At 38.3% G+C, this 11,345-nt stretch overlaps 1 protein-coding gene across 1 annotated transcript in view; it reads right to left on the bottom strand.

The window, feature by feature from the left end:
- Positions 1–11,345, bottom strand: part of klhl32 (kelch like family member 32) — an 81,991-nt gene that overhangs the window by 1,994 nt on the left and 68,652 nt on the right. Inside the window, exons 7-8 of the mRNA XM_015380821.1 lie at positions 5,474–5,666; positions 1,331–1,473 (exon numbers count right to left, since the gene is read on the bottom strand). Of these exons, the coding sequence (XP_015236307.1) occupies positions 1,331–1,473; positions 5,474–5,666 (336 nt within the window). The remainder of the gene's footprint in view (positions 1–1,330; positions 1,474–5,473; positions 5,667–11,345) is intronic.

Raw genomic sequence — 11,345 nt, 5'->3', positions numbered from 1 at the left:
TGTTCAGCATGGGGGTGAGTAGAAAATGAAGGCTAATCATGTTTTGGGTGTACTATTCCTTTAGGAAAAAGAATGTCAATATATTCTATCCAGAACTACAGTGGAAAAGTTTGAGTTTCACCGGGTTTAATTTCACAAAAATAGTCTTCTTTAAAGAACCTTTGGCTATCCGATTATTAATCAATTAATCGCAAAAATAATCAACAGATGAATCGATTTCCAAAATAATCATTGGTTGCAGCCCTACTTTAAATATCACTTCTTTATATGGCAGCATGAAGCATATTTAATGTCTTTTTTATTATTTTATTACCACAAATTTGATAGCATTTCATTGGGATAGAAAAAGAGAAATAAAAGTGGCTATTTTTCTTTTTGCACACAAAGATCCAAATTTTTGTTTTTGTGTAAATTTTGCATAAAAAAAAACAACATTTTTTAACTATAACTAATGAATGGATTTCCCAACAATTAAATAAAAGTGTTTTTTAGTTGTTTTACACTGCAGATGTTTCATTATTGGATTGAAACCACTCCAGAGTTGTTCAGGTGTTTAGATTATCGAGTGTACCTGAATGCACCATAGAGTGCAGCTGAGCGACTCCCCAGAAAATGTAGGAGTCTCAGGTTATGTTCATACTGTAGGAAAATGTGACCCGAATTAGAAAGTCATATCTGACTTTCATGGCAGTCAGAACGGTTCAATTCGGATCTTTTCACCTCCTTAATAATGTGTTCCACTTCCATAAGTGGAACTAAACATTGGAAGACCTGCAGTGTGAACGAAGCTTCTAGTTTAGCAGATAATATTTAGATAATTTAATTTTTTTTTTGATTTGACAATAGATTTTGCTATAGAATCTGCTAGAATCCTTACGCTTCTGGTCCACAGTGGAGGCTGCTGGAGCAGCGTTCCAGTAGAAGTACCTTAAACGGTTCTAGTGATGACAAAAAAACGTTAACATCCAGTGATTTTGTTTTTAACTGATTTTAACCAGTTGTAACAGATCCAACCTTCTGCAGGCTAGTAGCATGTTTCCCTCCTGCAGTGATTGGGTCCATCACCTGCCCTGTTTTAACATGTTTGATTTCAAACCCAAACTTAAATCCAGAACATTTCTTTCCTCTTTACTTGAGATTTACGATTTTGTAATCAAGTTGATTAATTTAAGAGATATTTTTCTTTTAAAATAAAATCAGAGCAGCTCTTTACATCAGTATTATTTTCCTTTAAACCACAGTTCAACTTTAAAGCCTGATAAAAATAACTTCTCTCTGCTCTACGGCTTGTCGTTGAATCCAGGATTAACTCTAGATAACGGGATTTTGCCTGTGATGAGCCGACTGTAGAAAAACTCGTAAGTGTCACAGCTCCCACCTGAATGCATGCCAAAGGCTCGTTGGTCCAAATGGAGTATCCTCCCACCACATAAATCCTGTCATCATGGACGGCTACTCCAGACTCATTTTGACCTGAGGATGACAGAGATGAAAGTTCTCAAGATTGCTGCAGCTTCTTCCCCAAGAGCAAAAAGAGGGCAGAGAGGAGAAGAAACTCAAACTGAGACGATAACTTCCTCTGACCTAAATCTTTTTTTTTAAGGAACTAGAATGTACAGATTTAAAAAAAAAAAAAAAAAGTGCCCATTAAATGTTGTAACTCTACTGATTTGGTTAAGATCATTACAATTTTTTTTATATTTAAGGTAAATTGCCTGGAAAAAAAGCAAAAGCTTCTCCAATCCAACCTTCTCTTTTACACAAATGAAAAAGCCTCATTAAACAATGACCCATTAAAACAGAACCTGTCTGCCAACAGGAAGTAGGCTGGAAGTTCTCAAACAGCGATATAATGATTTAACGATTGTAAAGAACAGGGGATAGACAGAATCAATGGAACTCATCAGATAAAAACAACGATCTTTAAAGCACTGAAAGACATCAGGGAACCATTTTATCCAAAATGAGAGACGGAGAAGTTTCCAAGCAGGAACCGGCTTAACTCAAATATTTCTACAAAACAAGAGACTGCCAGAAAGAAAAGCCATAAACCATGAAGACATCAAATTTATCAGATAAGGTTACTGTTTATTATAAAAGACACTGGGCACCATTTCTTTGAGCAGGGATAGCTGCAATCCAGAGTAAGTTCTGGGTTCCGTTTCGCAAAGCAGGTTTAGGAAACTCAGATTTGAATCCGCAAATCTAAATTAATCTAGCCTAAAGTTGGGATTTCTGAGTGTTTCACAGCAGCTTCAATGAATTAGTTTAATCAACTCCAAGCAGAACCACTCAGTTTAACACGTGTGCAACAAGTATGAAAAGCCTTTATAAGTGGAGCATCGATTCGACGAGTCACCATGGTAACAGGAAGTGCCTATTTCACCCCATTGGAAATGGAGATTTTAATGCACAAATAATATAAAAAAGGAGAATTTGTTTAAAAGAAAGAGAAACGGCGCTACAGCTGCAAAGGAGAGGAAGATGGCGAAGGTGAAGATTGTTGCTCGAGTTAATGCTTATGTTTATATGAAGTGTCTATGGCAGACCGTTTTTACATTTAATAAAAGCACTCTCCTCTCTGTTGTTCCATTTGGAGATCACTAAAATAAGATTCTTTATGGTGTGCTGGTGAGGATTCTCAGTCATCCAGGTCATAGTCATTCCAAAAAAAGTAAAAAAATAAATAAATAAAACAATCCACTGGACTTTGTTTCTAGTTAGAAGACGTTTCACTTCCCATCCAGGAAACTTTCTATTCAAAATGTCAGGAATAGCGTTGAAGTAATATTAAATGAATATTGATTTTTTTGTCCAATATTGAAATTAATTTCTAGACATCCAGAATGTTTATTCTGAAGAATGTCATTTTGTTTGAAATGTTAATTTAGATAAAGACAAAATGTTTTTCTTTTTCAGATATCAGGAATACATATTCAGTGAAACTAATACATATCAACATGTCTTGCCACAGTCTCTTCTGACCTCGATAATCTTACGGGATTATGTCTTGAATGTTAGTAGATCAATGTATCTGTTTAGGTGATATCTTCAGGTGAAAATTAAGTCTAAAACATTCATATTGATGGAACCTCATTTTTTCATGGGGTACTTTGATACTTTGGGGTGGTTTGATTCTGTCTTTTTTTTCACAGTATATACTAATTGACTGTTTGCAGCTGCTTCAGATGTTATCATACCAATAAATGGTGGTTATTAGCAGCTATCATTCCCATAGAATGCCTTCAGATTGTGCCAGTAGGCTTATTAGGTTGTTATCGAGTGAATCCTAATCCTAAAGTAATTCCTTTCCTCCCGCAGAATAAATGAATCTATTTATGCGAAATCTGAAACTGATTTCATTAGTTCGTCATGTACTGTAAAAGTAAATAAATAATAATAATCTGCATGTCACTCATATTAAAGGAAAAGTCCGTGCGTATTCAGAATTCAAATTTCTGAAAGTACTTTGAATTATAGAATTGTTACATAGGGTTCAATAAATGATAAGTGTAATTTTCATTTGAATGTGTTTTACTGGAGGCATCCATGTTTGTCAAAGAACTCTACTGCCACCTACTGGATTGTGACGTCACGGTGCGGTATCGGCTGTTGATCAAGTCCCAGTGCTGTATCTGGTGTTTGTCACAACGCGCTATTATCCAAGTCATCTTGAAAACATTATTCTTCCAAATGTTGGCTACATATTATGTGTTTGTTTTCCTCTGGCCAGAAGTTCGATGGCAAATCCTCCCTCTTTAAGTTGGCAATCCAACGACGAACCCGTCCGTGGAGGATCAGGAATCGGAAAGATGAAATAACTCTTTTTTTCCTTGACTTTTACCCGATGTATTCCAACATCCAAATGCCATGCACCTGGGCATTGTCAGTTTCACAATAGCTCTGGTGAATTTCAACGCTGAAGTCCTCTGAAATCTTCAATAATTGTTGCAGATGTGTCTAGTAGTTCCCATTGATTTTGCTTGTAAAGCGGGGAGAATGGCGCTAGGCTTACCCCACCGTAACGTCCCATGCTTCGTGATTGCGACAAAAATGATTGTTTTCATTTTTTTACTGATTAACGCTAAATTCTGAGAACGTATTAGTTTTATGTATAAATAATGATCCATTGATTATTCCTTGATGAATGGACTTCCCCTTTAAACAAAGCAAAGATGCATAAATCTCCCTATAAATCTTAAATTATCAGTAAATTAATTTGATAAGATCATCGTCAAAGGGACATGCAATGTTTGTTTTTAAAATGTAATGCACGTAACGGACCTAGTTAATGATTTATTTATTTATTTATTTATTTTACAGACAAAAGTACAACAAAAATCTGACTAAATCAGGAAATTAAACAGCGTGATTGGCTGTAAGGAGAACGGAGGCAGAGGACACTGTCCTGCTCCTGACCAGGTTAGCTCTGAGGAGAATGTTACTATGGTGACTGAAACAGAGCTTGAGGAAACGTTTCGTGAAACAGAAAAGTCCCATATTTCAGGTTTAGAAAGCCTGCTTTGTGAAACGGACCTGTGGAGTAAATCCCTGCAGTTCCTGGCTTTTCTGTTTCTGAAAGCTAAGAAGTCGTAAACCCTGAGTAACATTATGACAATAAATCACTGTTTGGATTAACACAGAGTATTTCCTACCTTTTAGCTGAGATCTGCACAAGAAAATGTTGGAAATGGTCTAACTTTTGGTTTTAAAATAAAAAAAGAAAAGTTATTCACAAAAAGAAAAATTATTTTCTATGGAATGTTGATAAATCTTATATGTATGTCTAAATCTTACATTTAATAAGCATGTCTTGAATCTAAATACATGTGATTTATTAAATCTTAAACCTCAGACTGAAATATAGAAGTAATATCAGTCAAACATGGACTCTGGCAATAAGGACTTCTTCAACTTGCTGCAGCTGATAGAGAAACTGATTCTTTTCATATCTAGTTATCTGGTTTTGAAAGTAATTACGTCTCTTTTCTTTTTCTTTCATCGTAAGGCTGAACTCGATCTGAGAGCTTTTTATTTCCTGTCAGAAAAATCACCTAACTTTAAAACAGATTTTGTATTAGTTCAGATCATCTTTATCGCACTTTATTTGATTATCTGAAGCGTTTAAGGCCAAAAAAGGCAAAACAAAAGACCAAACCAGAGATTTAATATGATTTCAGAGCATTTTGTCAGATGAGTGGAGCAAAGGGAAGGTGCTGTGGGTGTTTTTTAGTGTTTCTGCTACATTCAACCTGCAGACATGTGAAGCTCTTTAACACCAATCTGATTGTTCCAGAGCTGTTTCCTCTGACCTTGTGCTGTGACCTCGAAGCCGTTTACTGGATCGGCGACCCTCGTTCTCAGCCTCACTGAACTCAGTCAGACCTTAATGCTGCTCAAACTGTTTCTGTTTGCAGACAGAGGAACGTTTGATGGTTTGTTTACCGTCGCCTCTGTAATTATCCCCGCCCACCTGTGAGCAGGCTGAAGGAGCAGCGCGTCCACTGGTCCAGGTCCATGTCGTAGGAGTCGATGTGACGGACCAGGATGCGGTCGTTGTTGTAATCCAGGTCGTTCCCGCCGAGCACGTAGAGCCGCCTCCTCACGGCCGCCATGACGTGGTACACGCGCCTCTGCAGCATGGGGCTGCGGGCCAGCCACTGGTCCTGATGGCGGATGGGGAGAGGGAAAGGAGGAAAGAGAACGAGGACGAATGAGGAGATTAATATTTAAGCATATCCATGCATGGGTAATTGATGTATGCTCAGTGCTGGATAAATAACGTGACACTGGAGCGCTGCTTTGTACTAATGACTTCCCTCCCTATTTCTAATCATATGTTTCATCCACTCCATTTTACACCAAGGATCCCTGCTCATCTCACTAAGTGTGGGGAAGCTTATTTTGTGCCAGTGTGTGTGTGTACTTGATTGAGGGAGAGAATGAGAGTGTGTGTGTCTGCTGGGAGCTGACGGGTGGCCATCTGTTGAGGGTAGAGTGGGTGGGGGGTTGCTGTTGCTCTGGCAGGTGAAAGTAGATCCGTGCTGAATATAAATGAGGCTCTCTCCCTCTTTCTTTCCCTCGCTTCTTCATTCCCTTGCTTGAAAGAGGAAACACAGACCCCATATGGACGTGCACCTCTGCTGCATGCAGCCGCAGACACAATCCAGGCCTCTTCAAAGCGCCACCAACAGAAAGGCTGCTCCTCACAGCCCCGCCGCCTTCAATCAATCCATCGAAACTTTTATCTGGGAGGCGCTTAAACGCGCCATCAGGCAGCCCAAGTACAGAGCCGGTGAATAAGAAAATATAAAGAAATCATCGTAATAAATGCGGTGAGCACACAGCAAAAATAAATAAATGCTAACGACAGCGACTGATGAAGAATACTGGAGTTAAAAGAGGAGTTTTTAACTTTGCAGTTCTGGTGGAGTCCAGGATCTGCAGCTAAAACGGCGCGGCTTCCTCCCTCAGTCACTAGCGAAGTCCTTTAAAAACAACCCGGAGTGTTTCATCTTCAGATCCGAAGAGTTCGACAAGAGGAGGAGTCCATCTTCTGTACCTGCTTCTCTGTCAGGGTCAGAGGGGCGGGCATCCATCTCCATCAGACGAGGTCACAAGGCCACACCATAAAGACAAGACGTTTTTGTCAGGGTGGGGTTGAGGTTTGGAGGACCCAAATGCAGAGGTGAGGAGGCAGAGGTGAGTTCTTGAAGATTTAATTAGGAACTCACAGGCAACTGAAGCAGGAATCCAAAAATCCAACATACAGAAAAACCAGAACCTTGGAGGCATCAGGGAAAACAAACATGAGGAGCCAGGAAAAGATGAGGAACCAGCACTGAGGAACTGCACAGGGAGAGTATATATAGGAGACTGGACAAAGACAGGACTAATGAGCTGATTGGGAGCAGCTGTGAACAGAGGAGTTTAGAAGGGAGCTAGGGAAAAGGAGACCAACACAAGAGGGCAACCAAGAAAAACCCAAGAACTCAAATACATCCAAAAAACAAAATAGGAATTAAACCAATAAAACTAGAAAGAAAGAAAAACATGGATCAACGTGAAAATGACAAACTCAAAAAAAACTTAACAGAACCAAGACCGTGAGTTTTATTTTTCGAATGTTTCTAATGTAGGAGGGAGCCTTTCACGGTGAGTCTCCCTCCTACCTTACAGACTTGTTGTGTCCTTATACCCCCCTCTCGGAGGCTGAGCTCTCAGGAGCAGAACCTGCTCATGGTCCCTCGTACTCGTTACAGGACCAGGGGAGATCGCTCCTTTCAGGACGTCGCGCCGGCGCTCTGGAACGATCTTCTCCTTTCCTCGCGTTTACTTGATTCTGTTGATGTTTTTAAGAGTGAACGGAAAACCTATTTGTTTAAGCATTTTAATTCCAGCAGATTAAGGGTTGTTTTATGACCACGTCTTTTGTGACTAAATGTATTTTATTTGTATTTTAATTTTGTGAAGCACTTTGTGACCTCTATGTTTGTAAAATGAGCTATAGAAATAAACAGTACTTACTTGCTTACTTTTTTTTTTTTTGGTCAACTTGTTACATTATTTAGTATTTACATAAAGTGCAGATCTGGCAGTTTGTTGGATTTTTAGTGTTTAATAAGGGAGACGGTTGCCATCATAACGCTGAGAAGGTTGCTGTTTCTGAGGTTCTTCAACCATTTTCCTGATGGAGGGAGTGAGGAGGGGATTCTAATAGGGAAGTGTTCACTGTTAGAGCTGTTTTGAGATGAGATGAATGACAAGAGAACACGAGTAAAAGTTGTGTTTTTGAAATGTATGAAAATATGGGCGGTTCTAGACAGGGGCCAGCGGGGGCCAGTGCCCCTGTAGATCATGTCCTGGCCCCTGTTATGGCGCCTGTACCGAAGACATAATACTCAAAGAAATTCTAATGATGATAAGCGCTGAAACAGACATGGTTTCTGATAGGTCCTTTCGATCTATTTCCTTTTTTCCCCTTTTTTTTAACAGCTGAATTTATCAGTTTTTCTTGAGTTCTAATTCTGAATTTATAGAAAACTATAATTTTAACCTAAATTAAGTTAAGAATATGTAAAATTATGGATGCATATTGACCTAATATTCCAAATAATAGCTTTTGATCTTTTAGATATTTATATAGCAACAATTTTTTAAGTTGCTTTCTTGCTATGCAAAGGGATTTTTATTTTTAATTTAAATTATAATTTAAATGAATATTTTCAAGCCAAAAGTAAATATTTTCAGTTTGAAGACAAATAAATTTAATTAAACCTAATTGAATGGAAATTTCACTTCATGCGGCTATCTTAATATATTTGAATCCCTTGCCCTGTTTTTTTGCTTCATGCTTTCCTGTACCATCATGAAAACATGATGGCCCTGTCCTGGCCCCCGGTTACATTTGGTCTAGAACCGCCACTGTATGAATACCAACAAAGGGGGAGTGTCGGCCTAGTGGTTGGGGCATTGCGCTTGGATCCCAGAGGTTCTGAGTTCAAGCCCCACTCCCACGGACTGCCCATCTGGGTTCCTGACCTAGAGTTACCATAACCCTCGATTGCTCCCTGGGTGCCGTACACTGGTAGCCCACTGCTCACCAAGTGGATTGGTTAAATGCAGAGAATTCAGTTCATTGCTCTGTGCTTGTGACAGTGTAATGACAATAAAGTTGAATTCTATTCTCAATGAAGCAAACTTTCCTAAAAAAAAACCTACCCATGCCCTCCTGACATGGCATCATTTGATGGGAATGGAACTTTAGGGTGTAACTCTAGTTTTATAAGGGCCTCTGGGTCTTGGTTTGTAAAGTTAGGTAATTCCCCCAAACACCACACATCATATAGAAGTAGTTTTTTACGCTAAATCTGGTCGGTCAAACATGGTCTTGATTTAATCGAGTAATAGTTGTTGAAAATTGGGCTTTTTGGTCTGGATGATTTTGTCCCACTTTAGTCTAATCATAGACATTGAAAACTGGGTTTTCAACAATGCAAAAATAAAGGCTTTTCGTTTTTTTTAACCAAATGTTGGACGTAAATCATGTCATCTTTTTAATGTCTTTTGTTGCTCGGTGGGATGGGAGCAATCAGATGGGCTAGTAGGCCTGGAAAATAGGGTCCTTAAAGAGACACCATTTTCAACAAACAAATAAAAGCACTCAACACTGTAATCCTGTAAATTTGAAGTGTGTGACATCAACTAGTGTTTTTATTGAGCTTGCAGTGAAGGGAATGTGATTTGTGAAACAGTTTGAAAAAATGCAACTGGTAAAACTCAACCTGAGAAAAACAAATTTGAGGATATAACATCTGTTAAGCTACGAAAGCTGAGAGCGGTCTAGTCCTTCAGATACTTTTTCATGGTGGTTTTCTCAAGAAAACTTGTTCATTTTCTCATTATCTAAAGATAACTAAAGTTATTTTGTTGTGATAACGAGATGATTGGTGTGTGTTAAAACTGATTACATCCTTCAATACCACAACAGCGAAAGAGGACCTCTAAGTCATGGCAGCCTATGTATAATTCTGTAAATAATCCTGTGTTTAACTTTTAGGTAACAATACGATGTTGTTGGTTTGATGATTTGCTTCCACTTCTGATTCAGTGACTTTCCGCTGGGTGTTTGCTGAACAGCCCCGTTGTTACGCCTGTAACAGGTATAAGATGCATTAACCTCGAAATGAGTCCTGATTAAAGATTTTCATTGAAAAACAGTCAGATTTGTTTCTACTGTATTCCATGCAATCCAATCATCCACCACGACCTGACAATGAGTGAAAAGAAATAGGTGATGATTATTTGCGCGACTGCACAACTACAGGCCCCGCAGGCATGGATGGACTGAGAATCCAGGGCTGTTGGCCAGCCTCATTCATTACTTATACAGGTTAAAGATCTCATGATCTCAAGAAATCAAGAAACTGTTTTCTCATGATAATGAGATAGTTATGTCATTATCTCGAGAAGGCAAAGGGAAAAAGAAAAAGTTGAGTATGACCGATCTCGGCTTCCGTAGTTAAAGTTTGCAAAAACAAAGTTTAAAAAGATTTGATTTGAGAAATTTTTCAAACTATAATTGGAACAAGATTCACTGCATAGCCTCTCTGTCTTCACTCAACAATAGTGTTGGTTTGGTGCAAAACCGGTTCAGTTAAACTCCAGTTAAACTGTTTCCTAATATCTGTGGATTTTACATTTAGGATGAAAAACCTTTGAGAACTCCTAAAGTCTTTAAGCTTCACCTTTTCAAAATCTATAAAATATCCAATACAAAGTACCTTTTGGCTTCTGATTAATAACCAATTAATTAAATAGAAAAATAAATCAATTAATCAATCAGCTACCTAACAGTTATTCTCAGTTTTGTGTACTGTGAATTATCAAACTAGCGAAGCGCTATTGATGAAAGCATGAACAATTTTATACACTATGATGTCAGAATAGTCATCAATATGCTTAAAGTATTTATGAACATGTTGCTGTATGTTTGGGGATTTGGTGTTACATTTTTCTACTCCCTGTTCTGCAGGATTGATATTCAGTGCATCTATCCACATTAACACACAGATGTTTGAGTTACAGAAACAGTGGAAACATGATCATGTTTGTTAAATATTTCCTCTGTACTGAGTTCCAGCGTAAAGATGATGAGGGTTAGTGGTAGGTATAGCTCTAATAAATGAGATTCTGGACTGCTGTGACACATGGAGCACAGAAGCAGACAGAAAATGTTTATGTCATCCAGACAGAAAAAGGTGTTAAAACATGAAGCTGTTAAGAGACAGAGCTAGATTTAAAGTTTTCTGTTATTCTCCCTTTAAACAAATTTTACGACTCAGGATTACAACTTTTTTGTTAAACTTTTCCAAAATGTTTTCCTACAACATCTAACTTAGTGCAGGGCCGGAGCTAGATGGGGGGCCAGGGCAACCCTTAGGCAATCACTGGCCAACCCTGTGGCCACCCCTACCATTTATTTCCCTCTAGTACAGATGGTGGCAGCAGTGGAATATTCAAAACATTCAATTTTTTTGTAATTAATTATAAACATCAATATACTAACATCAAAGATGATAAGTACAGAATTGATGCTCTTTCCAGAACTAGATTTTGTGTTATATGGGGTAAAGAGAAAATTATCATTAAGTCTAGGGATGCACGATATAATCGCCCCCCTATCGGTATCGGACTGTATCGGCCGTAAAACTGAATATCGGACATCGGCCACCCCACCGATATTTAACCCAATATTTGATCAGTTTCTGAGTTTCTAAAGTCTAAAAAAAAAAAAAAAAACTACTTCTTCTTCTTCCTCAAAAACTTCTTTTTTACAGACTTAA

The sequence above is a fragment of the Cyprinodon variegatus genome, unplaced genomic scaffold, assembly GCF_000732505.1.
Source record: "Cyprinodon variegatus isolate N-32 unplaced genomic scaffold, C_variegatus-1.0 Scaffold222, whole genome shotgun sequence".
Classification (NCBI taxonomy): domain Eukaryota; kingdom Metazoa; phylum Chordata; class Actinopteri; order Cyprinodontiformes; family Cyprinodontidae; genus Cyprinodon; species Cyprinodon variegatus.
The sequence above is the reverse complement of the archived record's forward strand: the minus strand, read 5'-3'. Positions and strand labels throughout refer to the sequence as shown.